At 44.1% G+C, this 16389-nt stretch overlaps 1 protein-coding gene across 1 annotated transcript; it reads right to left on the bottom strand.

Annotated features, from left to right (window-relative positions):
• Positions 1–1386: 1386 nt before the first annotated feature.
• On the bottom strand, positions 1387–10716 carry LOC132762877 (alpha-1-antiproteinase 2-like). Its single transcript, XM_067462974.1, is given in 4 exon segments — positions 1387–2279; positions 8347–8514; positions 8517–8966; positions 10549–10716. Coding segments are annotated over 3 exon segments (807 nt in total). The 5' UTR covers positions 8947–8966; positions 10549–10716; the 3' UTR covers positions 1387–2070.
• Positions 10717–16389: the final 5673 nt, after the last annotated feature.

A 16389-nucleotide genomic window follows, 5' to 3' on the forward strand; every position in this document is an offset into this window, starting at 1 on the left:
ATTCAAGGATAACAATATATCCGGACAAAACCAGCTAGCTGATGGCTAGTTGGAACCCCCAAGTTTCCCAGTCGCTCTGGAGCCATGTTTGCAACAGACTAACGGATGAGATACAGTCATGGTCAGAAAACAATGGACTATAGTTATGTTATAGTTGTGCCATTGTTAGGATCCCACGTGTGCTATAATGTCAATCAAAATCATAAACAACAAATGAACAACTGTATAATCTAGATTAGACCAATGAAATTATTTGTCTTTGGGAACCAATGAAAATGTATGTTCCATTTACTATAAAAGCTCTGCAGCCCCATTGTGGGTTGCAACAAACCCTTTGATTGCATCCCTGTATGCTTGTTTGTCGTTATTGCTAGTTCTTTGCAGTTTAAAAGATTCAGCTTTCATGGTGTCCATCCTTGCCCTCCCTATTAGAAAGGGGGCTTTTGTCTTTTTTGGGGGAAATATTTTGGTTTCTTTGCCTCTACAAGGTAGAGAGAGTGTAGTGCAGCGAGGTGGATGGTATACTAACAGAATCACTAGAAATGTGGCTCCCAATTTTGTAGCATAACATAAACAACCTGTTGTTGTGGAGCTATATCAACCTTCTACTTTGTGGAGGTTGGTAAATGTAAGTAAACAAAAGCATTACCACAGTTTTTGAACCAAGATATGCCCTGCAGTATAATAAAGTGTCACTCAGGGTTGTGTAACAAGAAACAGTATCTTTACTTCAGTTCAAAAGTCAAACAGGGCAACAAATATAGCAGTCTCTCTGAGTTCACACAGATAACAGACGGAATGAACAGTCCTTTTAAACAGTCTTTAAATTACACTTCATGCCTTTAAAATGACCAGGCTTGAGAGAGTTGGCAGCCATTTCCTTCCTTGCTGATTCCAGTCTGTGCTCTTCACTCTCCAAAGTGACAGTGGCAGTTAAAACCATTTGTCTCAGCAGCAAGCCAGAGACAGCAGCTAATTAGAACTCTGGCCCCTGGCATGCTCAGCCAATCAGCTGCCGACACATGTCTTTCCAGTTAACCCACCATGTCATGGCATCTCTTTTCAAATCCTCATGTACTTGGCCTAAAGAGTTGCAACTTGCTGTCATTTCCCCATTACGCACTATGCTCACCTATTTTACCTAAAGGTAAAAATTAAAAATTGCACTCACTCTCCAACACCAGAAAGAATTTCTCTACATTTTGTGTTTTTACAACTCACAAAAAACACATATGTGGTAACACTTCGTGCATCTGTATTTTAGTAGGATATATTTTGAGAAGTTTACCTTTGAAACCTTCAGATTCCGTGTCCAGGAGATTCCAGACAGGCCTGCATTGTTTGTAAATACTTCATTAATTCCCAATTTTCTTAACATCTTCTGAACATCATAGCTACCATCAAGTGAAAACCTTGGTAGGGTGAGATCTATGATCCTGTTGATGGAAGAATCAATCAAGAGTGTAGTAATGAGTCATTCTGAGGCAAGGTGGAAAAATGTGGTCTTTTAATTTTTATTTTATTATAACAAATCACTTGGGTTTCTCCCAGCATGGGACCCGAGGCAACTTAAAACAGATCCTTTGGACTGCAACTCACATAATCCTTTGCTATTGGGCTTTCTGACAAAGGCTGATGGGAGTTTGAATCCATCCATACCTAAACCCCCTAGGGGAGATGGGGGGAATACAAATAAAGTCTTCTTCTTCTTCTTCTTCTTCTTCTTCTTCTTCTTCTTCTTCTTCTTCTTCGTTCTCGTTTGCTTAGTCCTACTCTAAGACAATATATTTTACAATTTAGCTACAGAAAAAGGGGGCGTACAGAGAAATTCATTTTGCCTCAGAGCAGAGAACTTTAAGAGTAATCTTGGCCTTCCCAATAGGATCAGGCAAAAAGAAACTGCTGCAGTCTCTCTTAACTCGCATTTTCTTCCTCATTAATAACCTTTGGAATGGAAATTCCAATGCTGTTCGTTTTCAATTTTATTCAGTACAGCACATTTACTTACTCTGGTCTCAGTGACTTCTCCCATTTTAGTAGAACTTTTTCCCCAAGGGTATCTTCCATGAGTTACAGTTTCCCCGGGTCAGGCAGAATGAATAATGCTGAAGCATTCCCCTTGTATGGAAGCTGCACCACCTGGCAGCCCAGATCCTTGTCATAGTAGGCATTAAAAAAACTGTTTCTGCTCATCATAGGAACTTTCACAGTGGTTTGTTCATCCACAAAGAAGTTGCCTTCCTTCGTAAACTTGTAATTGAAAGGTTTTTCCCAGTAAGCTTACAGAGAGAAAAATACGAGAATGAAGATTATTTTGGCAACATATCATCATGTCATTTCACACAAAGTCTAAGTTAATTCCTACGTCAAAATCTGAAACTTGAAGCATTCCAACTTTCAAAATGCCGTGTGATATTCAAAATTTAAGCATTTAAATGAACAAATGTGCTACATTGTACATAGGATTTCCTTGGCTGAACCCTGTTTGGAAAACCTTCCTGAGGACTTTATTCCAGAAAGATGAAAATATATCAATTTAGTGAAATGGGAGCATGTCCAATCTAATTTCAAAACAAGATAATTGCTGATGGGGTGCTTTTCCAATTGTGGGAAAGGTATAAAATGAATTTTAATTGTCTGGTTTTGAACATAATAGAAGTGAATTTGAATAAAGAAGACCTCACAACCTGGGGATGCCTGCCATAGATGCAGGTGAAATGTCAGGAGAGAATGCTTCTGGAACATGGCCATACAGCAGGGAAAACTTACAACAACCCAGTGATTCCGGCCATTCTGGGGATTTTTCTGGAGATTGGCAATCTGGTGATTCCAGGGATTCATGGGGAGACCTAAGTCTTGACAAGAGGTGGAAGAGTTGGAGGGATGGGTGTTGGCGCTCAGCTGTAAAGGGTAAGGCAGCTGACAGCGATGAGGAAAGAGTGGAGGGCAATTCATCAACGGATGATGAGTTGTAGGATAAATGCACTGAAAGAATGGAACTTTGCAGTAGGCAAAGTGTTGGTTACGTGCCTTGGGTCTTGTTGCTGCTGCTTCTCTTGTTGGGCTTGGGTCCTGGAACTGCAGGTTGCTGTGTTCTTCGTGTGCTTGGATTCTCGTAAGTGCGGATTTCCCCTCTACTTGACCACGGACTGTTTTTGACGACGATGCTGCTTTTTGGACTTCGGTATTGTCAACTGGGACTTCTTCAACTTTGGACTGCTTTTGGACACCGGCTTCTCTTCACAGCTTTTTGTTTAAGCTTTGTCTTTGAACTGTGTGATTTTGGTGCATTTTGCTAGAACTCTTGTTTAATTCAGATTTTTTGCCAGTTTAATCCGGTTTATTTGCTAAATTCATTTTTCAAGCTGCAAACTGCTGCAAACTTTGAGCTTTGGCCAGAGACACTGAAGGAAGTGTCTCTGAGTCTTGTTTACTTTGACTTAATAAACTGTTGATTTGATTACATTATTGTGTCTGGCTCTTTAAGGCATCTGAGTTCCGACACATCCTTTATAAGGAATTCCAAAATTTTCCAGAATCATCAATCTGCATGGCTGAAATATCATACTTTTGCTTTTTGATGCTTGTGTATAAATATTACTTTATACACAGATGCACTGAAATGATAAAATGATAAGGTGTATATGAAACATACATTAATTTTGTGCTTTGACCTGAGTCCCATCTCCAAAATGTATGTGTGTGTATACACTAGTCATCCCCTGCCACACGTTGCTGTGGCCCAGCCTGTATATATGTTTTGTGTGTACTTAGGCGATCCCTCGTTGGACGAGTAAGATGGTCTTCCATCATGTGTTTCCTTGTGGGTCCGCATGTGGCTGTGGAGCCCTATTCTTGCTCTGCATCTTCTTCCGCAGTGAGGGCATTGGTTTCCAGGTGGAAGGCGGTCCCGGTCGGGGTTGGCTTGACGCGCCTTCCTCCTGGCACGTTTCTCTCTTTCACCCTCCACTCGTGCCTCCTCAAATTCTGCAGCACTGCTGGTCACAGCTGACCTCCAGCTGGAGCGCTCAAGGGCCAGGGCCTCCCAGTTCTCAGTGTCTATGCCACAGTTTTTAAGGTTGGCTTTGAGCCCATCTTTAAATCTCTTTTCCTGTCCACCAACATTCCGTTTTCCGTTCTTGAGTTCGGAGTAGAGCAACTGCTTTGGGAGACGGTGGTCGGGCATCCGGACAACATGGCCTGTCCAGCGGAGTTGATGTTGGAGGACCATCGCTTCAATGCTGGTGGTCTTTGCTTCCTCCAGCACGCTGACGTTTGTCCGCTTGTCTTCCCAGGAGATTTGCAGGATTTTCCGGAGGCAGCGCTGATGGAATCGTTCCAGGAGCTGCATGTGATGTCTGTAGACAGTCCACGTCTCACAGGCATAGAGCAGGGTTGGGAGGACAATAGCTTTATAGACAAGCACCTTAGTATCCCTACGGATGTCCCTGTCCTCAAACACTCTCTGCTTCATTCGGGAAAATGCTGCACTTGCAGAGCTCAGGCGGTGTTGTATTTCGGCGTCGATGTTGACTTTGGTGGAGAGGTGGCTGCCAAGGTAGCGGAAATGGTCGACATTTTCTAATGTTACACCATTAAGCTGTATCTCTGGCATTGGAGAGGGGACGGCTGGTGACTGCTGGAACAGCACTTTGGTTTTCTCGATGTTCAGTGACAGGCCAAGCTTTGTGTATGCTTCTGCAAAGGTGTTGAGAGTGGCTTGTAGATCTTCTTCTGTATGCGCACAGACGACATTGTCATCAGCATACTGGAGTTCTATAACAGATGTTGTTGTGACCTTGGTTTTGGCTTTCAGTCTGCTGAGGTTAAATAGCTTGCCGTCTGTCCGATAGATGATTTCCACTCCGGTGGGAAGCTTCCCATCAACAAGGTGAAGTATCATGGCGATGAAGATGGAGAATAAAGTTGGGGCAATAACACATCCCTGTTTGACACCCGATTCCACCTTAAATGGGTCACTTTGGGAGCCATTGCTGTCCAAGACTGTTGCCATCATGTCATCGTGGAGGAGCCGCAGGATGTTCACAAATTTGCTTGGGCACCCGATTTTTTGGAGGATGGTCCAGAGAGCGCTGCGATTCACTGTGTCGAATGCCTTTGCAAGGTCGATGAATGCCATGTACAGAGGTTGGTTTTGTTCCCTGCATTTTTCTTGGAGCTGTCGTGCAGTGAAGATCATGTCCACAGTTCCTCTGGAGGGGCGGAAGCCGTTCTGGGATTCTGGGAGGGTGTCTTCTGAGAGGGGCAGAAGGCGGTTTGCAAGGATTCTTGCGAGGATTTTTCCAGCAGAGGTTAGAAGGGAGATACCTCGATAGTTTCCGCAGTCTGTTCTTTCCCCTTTTTTGAAGAGGGTGATGATGGTGGCATCCTTGAAGTCTGCTGGGATTTTCTCGGTCACCCACACTTTTTCTATGAGCTGGTGGAGTTGGTGTGTCAGCGCAGGTCCTCCCTCTTTAAAGATTTCAGCAGGGATCCCATCCGGTCCGCTGGCTTTGTTGTTCTTTTGTTGGCTGATGGCATTGCTGACTTCTTCCAAACTAGGCAGTGCTGCAAGCTCATCCCTGGTTTGTTGTTGCGGGATTTGTGAGAGAACCTCTTCGGCCACACTGGAGCTGCGGTTCAGGAGGCTTTGGTAGTGTTCTTTCCAACGTAGTGCAATTGACTTTTGGTCTTTCAGGAGCTTGGTTCCATCTGATGAGCGTAGAGGCTGTATGCCATGGTTTCTTGGCCCATAGATGACCTTTGTGGCTTTGAAAAATCCTTGAGCATTATGGGTATCTGCCAGGTGTTGGATTTCTTCAGCCTTCTTTGTCCACCAGATGTTCTTGAGTTCTCTTGTCCTTCTTTGGACCTCAGCTTTTGCACTGGCGTAGATCTTTTTCTTAGCAGCACAGTTGATGTCTCTCTGCCATGTTTGGAAGGCTTTCCTTTTCTTGTCGATTAGCTGTTGGATCTCGGTGTCATTTTCGTCAAACCAGTCTTGATGTTTCTTGGCTTGGTATCCAATAGTTTCTTCGCAGGCTTGGATGATGGAGGTCTTCAGTTTGTTCCAATGTTCCTCAACATTTTCGGGGTGTACTGTGGGTAGATGGTCCTTGAGTGCTGTTTGGAGATGGGCTCGCCTGGAGGGCTCCTGAAGGGCTTGGGTGTTCATTTTGCGCCTTGTCTTTCTTCCTTGGAGTCTGCGCTTGGGGGCGATCTTGATAGCCATCGTGGATCGGATTAGCCTGTGGTCGGTCCAGCAGTCGTCAGCACCTGTCATGGCTCTTGTGAGGAGTACGTCACGGCGGTCTCTGGCACGTGTGATTACATAGTCTAAGAGGTGCCAATGCTTTGACCGGGGGTGCTTCCATGATGTCTTGAACTTGTTTTTCTGGCGGAAGAGCGTGTTGGTGATGACAAGGTTGTGCTCCGCACATTTGGTGAGAAGCAGGATGCCATTCGAGTTGCTGTTTCCAACCCCGTCTTTTCCTATGGTGCCTGGCCACAGGTCGAAGTCTCGCCCGACTCTTGCATTGAAGTCCCCCAGGAGAATGATTTTGTCCTCCTTAGGTATCCCCGATAGGACGGTGTCCAGCTGACAGTAGAATTTCTCCTTGATGTCTTCATCAGCGTCTAGTGTTGGTGCATAGGCACTTATGATGGTTGCCCGTTGGTTTTTGGCAAGATCAATTCGGAGGGTGGAGAGTCGTTCGTTGATGCCAGTGGGTGCTTCGGACAGATGTTTCATCAGGTCATTTCTTATAGCGAAGCCAACTCCGTGCATTCTTTGGTCTTCTTCGGGCAGTCCCTTCCAGAAGAAGGTGTAGCCCCCTTTTTCTTCCTTCAGCTGTCCCTCTCCTGCTCTCCGGGTCTCCTGAAGGGCTGCTATGTCGATGTTGAAGCGTCCCAGCTCCCTTGCAATGATGGCAGTTCTGCGTTCGGGGCGTTCACTGCCACTGTTGTCCATCAGAGTCCGTACGTTCCACGTACCGAAGTTCATTTTTCTTTTTTGGCCGCAGGATGGTGACCCCACTGGACGCGGCAGTCCAGTCAGGGATAAGTGAGGCAGACTATGTTTAGGGCACCTTTTCTAGCCCCCTCCCCGTGTGGGGTGAGCAGAGTGGGTCCTCAATAGGGCTGCTCAGTCGCGGATACAGCTGCCGAACTACTCAACTGCCTCGGACCTTGAGGTAGAACGACTGAGTCCGTACCTACCGCCCATGTGCCAGTCTGTGACTAGGGGCTTCCAGATTTCACAGTCCTGCCCCCGTCGCCACTCGCTGATCGCCATGGGACTTTGGTTGCTTGGTTTTTGTTTTCTTTGGAAGACGCCTGTGCGTGGGTTTTTTTAATGTGTGGAGGTCAGTGCACAACTGAACAACACACAGTCTTCACAGATGAGGTTCCACTGGTGATGTAGTTTAACACAATGACCATGGCTTCTCAGTCTGTTGCAGCCTTCTTCCGCCTTCGCAGCCGTTGTAACATGTGCCATGTTATCCTCCGCCTGCTCCGCCGTTGAGGTCTTTGGGTCTTCGGACTGTGCTTGGTCTGGGACCTCCCCCGCGGCCACTCCTGGGAGTGCACGACTCCAGTTGTTGTGCCCACAGGTTCATCGGAACACGCAAGCCCCCTCACCACGACAAGGTGACAGTCCATCGAGGGGGGTTTGTGTGTATATATGTTTTGTATGTATATATTTGTGCATATGTGTATATTGTGTATATATGTGTGTTTGCATATATATGTGTGTGTGGTTTTTTTGCATGCGTTGTAATGTTGTTGTTTTTTTGTTGTTTTTTTTTGGCTTTCTAAATCTCTGTGTGCTTTTCTGTGTTTTTATGAGAGATGGTCACTCATTGTCCTGATAGGTGTATTGTGTCCAAATTTGGTGTCAATTCATCCAGTGGCTTTTGGGGTTATGTTAATCCCACAAACTAACATTACATTTTTATCTGTATAGATATAGGAACACAGTTAATTCAAACTCTGAAAAAGTCTGAAATCCAAAACACTTCTGGTCCCAAGCATTTTGGATAAGGGATATTCAATCTGCATGGAATTAAATTTTTTGAAAGCTGTCTCAAGCCCAATGATTAAGGGATATAAACATTTGTCCAACTTCCATTTCTCTAGCTGTCATTAGTGAAAAAGACATCCCACATCAAGAGGGAGGCACAGTTGACTGGGACAGGAGAGAGACCTCACTATAATCCTGGGTGGTTTATATTCTGATCTCCAGGGAATCAACTAAGCCTGAGGACCATGTCAATAGCCCAGCTTAACATGAGGACATGCAAGGTGACAATGTAACTCAATGTAACAATTAAGAGATTTCCTTACCTTTTAGGAAAACGTAGTTTACAATAACTGTCACTACCAATGGATCAAGATTCTTGACTACATCTTTTAATTTTCCATTGGTTTTCTTCTCTATGTAGCTATTGATTTGCTGTTCTGCTTCTTTAAGCTTCTTGAAGTTAGTAGGAAGTATCTCTGACTGATAAAATGTTTGGCATCCTTCAAGACCTTCTGCAGAAGTTTGAACTGATCGTGTGTGAAGAGGGCATTTCCGACGTTCAATTCAAGTTCCGCCTGAGAATGGTTTAGCGCAAGGAGAAGATGACGAAAACCATTGTGTATTTCTTGCTCGCTGATCTCCTTCGGGTTAAAACTAAGCCCTGACAAAAGCTGGCTTAAAGTGTTTCCTTTAGCCCCCAGTGACAGCAAAGCAAAGGCAATGGAGATGCTCATAGGAGAAAAAACAATATTCTTATTGGCAGCCTCTGAAGCAAGCTGGTGGTAGAATTTAAAGGCAAAATCGGCATTGAACGGTGCTATTTTCAGTGAGGGGGAAGTCTTGGGTGGTTTATGTTCCATGACACCACAGCTGCCAACAGCCAGGAGCCCAGCAAAAATCAGCCATAGACTGAAATCAGACATCTTGTTCCCTTGAAAGAAATCTGTAAAGAAGGAAAGATATTGCGTAATCCCATGATATAAGGTACAAGCTGGGTTAATGTGAGACACTCAAGCTCTTAACTCAAATCACTCTTATGTCAAATCAGATTATCTATTGACATGAATTGAAATGCTATTAATCCATTCCAGCTCCCCTAAAAGTACACCATTAAATTTTTGTTACATGTTTTTAAATAAGAAAAATGTACTTTATAAATAACAAACAAGGTATAAAAATGATACAAAGAAAAGAGAATGTAAAGACATATTTCTTTATTGACCTTATTTTGACTAGAACTGTTTCTCTCTGCTTTAAATGCTCCAAAGTAAATTCTAGTATCTATCAGCTGATGTTGTGCTACTTGTGTGCCACTATAATAATAAGCTTGAAGGAATGCGCTTGAATCCCAACAGGCAGTTGTTTCAATGTCTTGACTTCATTCCCATCCTTAATGGGAATCCCATCCTTAATGGGATGAGGTCCTAAGTTTGGCACAACTTTACATGTCATCCTTCAATGCTATGGAATCTTGGGATTTGTAGTTGGTAAGGCACCAACACTCTATGGCAGAGAATGATAAAGACCTTGTAAAACTACAGCTGCGGTCTCATTTATTCACCACAGATGGGGGTGGGGAGAGGTCATACTGTATATCTTTATCTGCATTTTCTAATATTTTGGGTGCATTTGAAAGCTATTTTCTAATGAATGTGGGATTTTTCTGCACATTGTGAAAAACACACATTTTGTGTAGCCATTAATACAAAATTTCAATTTTTGAGAGCAGAAGTTTGAAAATGTATGAAATTTAAATAGCCAATTACTTGCTTGCTTGATCTGGAAATAACAAATGTATATGTTCAAAATAACCAATAAAATTAATGCAACTCCAAAACATCTCTATCAATGAATAGTTCTTATTGGGACCTTGTTCTACTTACATCACTTTTTCTTTTATATGAGCCTGAAAAATAGCAAAAACCGCATTGCTGAAGAACCAACAGGTTCATTAGCATGTTTTGTTGCAAACAGATAAAATAAGTATTGTAAATCTGTCTTATTAAGTAGTTTTGAGCTCATGAGGCAGATTTTCTATGAACCAGTTAATTGGCCTTGGCAATAACTTTTATTATTCCTGCTTTGAATTTATACCAATCTGTAATGGTATTTAAATACATGCTGCATCAATTCAGATTTATTGCAACCTAACAACACATTACGCATGACTCAGTTATGGGATGTGAAATTCTATGAGCTCTTCAGTCTCCTCTCTCAGAGAACTCTGGTGCACCAGCAAAGAATCCATGGCAATTAAAATGGTATCAAACTGCCATAATTCTGCAGTGTGGATGATCTCAAGATGACCTGTAGTTTTTCCTTGGGAGATAAAGATTTCCTTATCTCAGGAATGCCCCAACATATAGGAAACAATAGCCTTCATAGCTCTTTTTAGATTATGATGCTCAAGAATAAAACAGACCCACAACATTTTTCAAAATAAAAAAATTAACGTCTTTGTCAGTAGAATATACTAGTTAGAAAGAACACATACAATTCCAGACACAGACTTATACTTTGCTCACCTTGGTTTTGTCAGATTGTTATTCAGTCCAGTAGAATGCAATGAAGATGACTTGGACACTGAAGTAAGAGACAGACAAGACTGAGCTTGCTGCTCCTTCAACAAGATGCACAAAGTAATGCTGAACCAGTGATGCACAGCACTGCAAACACTTTGGAGAGTGATGTCTCTCACCGAGAAACTGGGCTTTTATAGAAAGAAGTCCTCATGCCAATCCTTGGTTGCATTTAGTTGGTTTCCCAAATGGCCAATCCTATTCTGTAATATCCTGAAATACTTTTGTAAAGGGAAGTAATCTTATTTCAAAGTGCCCTTATCGTAATTTGTGTTGCCCTTGCATTATACAAACCGGGAACTGATACAATCAACTGGTATGATTCCATTTTCCCATTTAGGCTTTTACAAGGTTTCATCACTTCATATCATTTTGTTATACAGATTTCCACTTTGCTCCTGCCCCATTTCAGTTTGCTTTGAAGTAGTCTTGGGACACATCCACACTGACCACTTAGGCCAGATGAGCCCTGGATTAGTACCATTGCAGCCAAATGCTATGTAGAGCTGGTCTGGGCTAATGCAGGGCAAGGCCACCTTAACCTGGCCATTCCCTGCATTAACAAAAGCTGAAGAATGTTAGTCCTGGAACATAAATGGCTTGATTTATGGGTTCTCAATATCACTCATGTTTCGCAGCCTGGGGACATGGGATGGCTATTACCATCCTCTTCTGCTCTCCATGCTGCAGGAGTCTCCAGTTGAGACACAGGTCCTACCTGTCGGCTGTCAGCTGCAGTGATGTTGGCCAGGGAAAAGGGGCAATGGGATTAGGAAAGCGAGGGGGATAAGAGGGGAGATTTTTCTCCCCCACTTCCCCCTCCCTTGCCCCCCTCATCACTTCAGATGATGTCAATACAAGCGACAGCTAGGACTCATGTTGTGACTGGAAACCACACCAACTTGGACGACAGCAGAAGATAATAAGGGTGACTGTCCAGTAGCATTTAGCCATCAGCCCCAGTTTACTGGATCAGTGCAGATCTGCCCTTAGCATTATTGAGACCTACTGAGGATGAAATCTGCTAAGATAGTAAGTGTGATTTTGACCTAGTTTAGTTTCTGAGGAACAGAAGCCTGCTAGTTGCAGCTTGTTTTGGTCTTTTGAGCTTGCTGTCTTGGGCTAGCTTGTTTAGGTCTGGTTAGGAAGTGATGGTGATGGTCTGAAATAGAAAACTGGTGTGAATAAGCTGGTTTTTCAGTGATAATAATCACTCAGATATGGGCAAAATGTGGCCTACAGCCACATGCAACCTTGCAAGGTGGTTTTTGTGATCCATGGGGACTCCAGGAGGACCAAAATGTCTTTTTCAAGACCTAAAATGGCCCAATACAGCCCCAGAACATGGCAAAAATAACTATAGGTGTGTACATGTGTGTATGTATGTTGTGTTCATTCGTTCAGTCGTCTCCGACTCTTCGTGACCTCATGGACCAGCCCACGCCAGAGCTCCCTGTCGGCCGTTACCACCCCCAGCTCCCTCAAGGTCAGTCCAGTCACTTCAAGGATGCCATCCATCCATCTTGCCCTTGGTCGGCCCCTCTTCCTTTTGCCTTCCACTTTCCCCAGCATAATTGTCTTCTCTAGGCTTTGCTGTCTCCTCATGATGTGGCCAAAGTACTTCAACTTTGTCTCTAGTATCTTTCCCTCCAGTGAGCAGTCGGGCTTTATTTCCTGGAGGATGGACTGGTTGGATCTTCTCGCAGTCCAAGGCACTCTCAGAACTTTCCTCCAACACCACAGCTCAAAAGCATCGATCTTCCTTCGCTCAGCCTTCCCTAAGGTCCAGCTCTCACATCCGTAGGTTACTACAGGGAAGACCATGGCTTTGACTAGGCGGATCTTTGTTGCCAGTCTGATGTCTCTACTCTTTACTATTTTATCGAGACTGGACATTGCTCTCCTCCCAAGAAGTAAGCGTCTTCTGATTTCCTGGCCACAGTCTGCATCTGCAGTAATCTTTGCACCTAGAAATACAAAGTCTGTCACGGCCTCCACGGTTTCTCCCTCTATTTTCCAGTTGTCAATCATTCTTGTTGCCATAATCTTGGTTTTTTTGCCGTTTAGCTGCAATCCGGCTTTTGCGCTTTCTTCTTTCACCTTGATTAAAAGGCTCCTCAACTCCTCCTCGCTTTCGGCCATCAGAGTGGTGTCATCTGCATATCTGAGGTTGTTAATGTTTCTTCCAGCAATTTTCACCCCAGCTTTGCATTCATCCAGCCCCGCACATCGCATGATGTGTTCTGCATACAAGTTAAAAAGGTTGGGTGAGAGGATGCAGCCTTGCCGTACGCCTTTCCCAATCTTGAACCAGTCTGTTGTTCCGTGGTCAGTTCTGACTGTTGCTACTTGGTCCTTGTACAGATTCCTCAGGAGAGAGACAAGGTGGCTTGGGATGCCCATCCCACTAAGAACTTGCCACAATTTATTATGATCCACACAGTCAAAGGCTTTAGAATAGTCAATGAAGCAGAAGTAGATGTTTTTCTGAAACTCCCTGCCTTTCTCCATTATCCAGCGGATATTGGCAATTTGGTCTCTCGTTCCTCTACCTTTTCTAAACCCAGCTTGAACATCTGGCAACTCTCGCTCCATGTATTGCTGGAGTCTTCCTTGCAGGATCTTGAGCATTACCTTACTGGCATGAGAAATAAGGGCCACTGTACGCAGGCCCGTAGCCAGGATTTCGTTTCGGGGGGGGGGGGGGGGCTAAAAAATTTTCAGGGGGGGTTTCGGGGGGGGGGCTGAGTTTCGGGGGGGGGGGGCTGAGTCTGAGTGAAAGAGGGTCTAGCCTAGCAAACCTTTTGTATCATTACCCGAATACCCCCATGCATATGGGATATATTGAGTATGGTGATCAGATCATGATATCAATAAACATAACAGTTTAAATAATGCACCAGTAAGGCCTTTTCGCGAACCACCATGAGAATTTTGGGGGGGGGCTGAAGCCCCCCGAGCCCCCCCCCCCCCTGGCTACATGCCTGACTGTACGGAAGTTGGAGCAGTCTTTCGCATTTCCCTTTTTTGGTATGGGGATATAAGTTGATTTTTTCCAGTCTGATGGCCATTCTTGTGTTTTCCATATTTGCTGGCAAATGGCATGCATCACCTTGACAGCATCATCTTTTAAGATTTTAAACAATTCAGCTGAGATCCCGTCGTCTCCTGCTGCCTTGTTGTTAGCAATGCTTCTTAAGGCCCATTCAACCTCACTCCTCAGGATGTCTGGTTCTAATTCATTCACCACACCGTCAAAGCTATCCTCAGTATTATTATCCTTCCTATACAGATCTTCTGTATAGTCTCGCCACCTTCTCTTGATCTCTTCAGCTTCTGTTAGGTCCCTGCCATCTTTGTTTCTTATCATACCAATTTTTGCCTGAAATTTACCTCCAATGTTTCTAATTTTCTGGAAGAGGTCTCTTGTCCTTCCTATTCTGTTGTCTTCTTCCACTTCCATGCATTGCTTATTTAAAAATAGTTCCTTATCTCTTCTAGCTAACCTCTGGAATTGCGCATTTAACTGGGCATATCTCCCCTTATCCCTGTTTCCTTTTGCTTTCCTCCTTTCTTGGGCTACTTCCAGTGTCTCAGCAGGCAACCATTTTGCCTTCTTGGTTTTCTTTTTCTTTGGGACGTACTTTGTTGCCACCTCCTGAACAATGTCTCGGACTTCTGTCCATAGTTCTTCTGGGACTCTGTTTACTAAATCTAGTCCTTCAAATCTGTTCTTCACTTCCACTGTATATTTGCTAGGAATGTTAGTGAGATCATATCTAACTGGTCTGTGTATTTTCCCTGATCTCTTTAGTTTTATTCTAAATTGGGCAATAAGAAGTTCGTGATCTGAGCTACAGTCAGCCCCAGGTCTTGTTTTCACCGACTGGATGGATGTCCGCCACCTTTGGCTGCAAAGGATGTAGTCAATCTGATTTCGGTGTTGACCGTCTGGTGAGGTCCATGTGTAAAGCCGCCTTTTAGGTTGTTGGAAGAGAGTATTCGTTATACACAGCGAGTTTTCCTGGCAAAATTCTATCAGCCTGCGTCCCGCTTCATTTTGTTCTCCCAGACCATGCTTGCCTGTGATCCCTGTTGTAATTTGACTTCCCACCTTGGCATTCCAGTCTCCTGTAATGAAAATAATGTCTCTTTTTGGTGTATTATCCAGTAGGTCCTGCAGATCCTCATAGAACTGATCTACTTCTGCTTCTTCAGCAGCTGTGGTTGGGGCGTATATTTGGATCACTGTAATGTTGAAAGGCTTTCCTTGCACTCGAATTGAGATCATTCTGTCATTTTTTGGGTTGTATCCAAGCACCGCTTTAGCGAATTTCTTATTAATTATGAAGGCTACTCCATTTCTTCGATGTTCCTCTTGTCCGCAGTAGTAGATCTGGTGGTCTTCTGATGTGAAGTGGCCCATTCCAGTCCATTTCAGTTCGCTGACCCCCAGAATGTCTATCTTTAGTCTTGACATCTCACCAATAACAACATCCAATTTGCCCTGGCTCATAGATCTTACATTCCAGGTTCCTATGGTGTGTTGATCTTTAGAGCATCGGATTCGTCGTTCACCTCCAGTACCGTCGGCCGCTAGCCTTCCTTTCGGCTTTGAGCTAGCTGCGTCATCACATCTGGGGCTAGTTGAACTTATCCTCTGCTCCTCCCCAGTAGCATTTTGGCCATCTTCCGACCTGGGAGTCCCATCTTCCAATGGCATACCGACATATCTCTGATTGTACTGGTCCATTTAGTTTTCTTGGCAAGGATACTGGAGTGGTTTGCCATTGCCTTCCCCAGGGATCACGCTTGGTCTGACCTCTCTGCCACAACCGTCCCGTCTTGGGTGTCCCTTCACGGTTTCGCTCATGACATCATTGAGGTGCTCAAGCTCCAGCGCTCCGACAAGGCGGTGATCCTTTGCTGGAGGTGTATGTATGTACACTGTTAAATTTCTCCTACAGTTTGTTCAAATTATAGTCCAACAGGAAGCACCTAAGGTAAGGTTTTGAGTATGATCTCAACATCCCTGTTTCACAGTGAATACACTTTGATAAAACAATTTGGGTGTATCTTAGGCAAGGTGACCAAAAAGATGGCTATGGTGCAGATTGCTGGGCCATTTTTTGGTATCAACTGTGTCCAATTGCATGGTCTCTTATCCTGGGGATGGTTCCCAAACAGAGATCTGGTGAACGCATCTGATCAGTTTATCTGACAAGTGAGTCATCCTTGGACTTCTTCATATGCACCGCTGGGATTGCGGCGATCATGGCAGCACCCACCTAGGGATGTGGGGACCTATTATAACACGCCCTGCATGTCTCAGCTTTCCCCCCACCCCACCACATCACATGGGGGAAAGCCTTGGTAAGCCAGCTCAACCCATATTTCTTAATGGAAAAACGGGGAGCCTCTGGTCAAACATTACCGCCAATTTTTTGCAGGTTTTTTGTGGCAGTTCAGCCATGGAGCCACCCCAGAAGTCTTTTTGCATTATGTGATGGAAGCATTTTGGCTCCATGACAGAACTAATGAACACCTGCTGCCGCAGCCACCAAAATAAAGCCTGTGTGAAGAGGTCCCTTGTTTGATTATGTATGGTGTGGTACACATCATTCAATGCTTTGGTGAACAGAGCCCTGTGTTGAGAAATATGGGCTAAAAAAGTGAAGTTCAATGTCATATTGAATACATCCCCTCATCCTTTTTTTAAAAAAACCTAAAAAGATTTATATCCAATGACATCATGGTCAGCGTAGATTTTATCTACAGGAAATACAG

Source organism: Anolis sagrei, chromosome 1 (assembly GCF_037176765.1).
Source record: "Anolis sagrei isolate rAnoSag1 chromosome 1, rAnoSag1.mat, whole genome shotgun sequence".
In the NCBI taxonomy this organism is placed as follows: Eukaryota; Metazoa; Chordata; class Lepidosauria; order Squamata; family Dactyloidae; genus Anolis; species Anolis sagrei.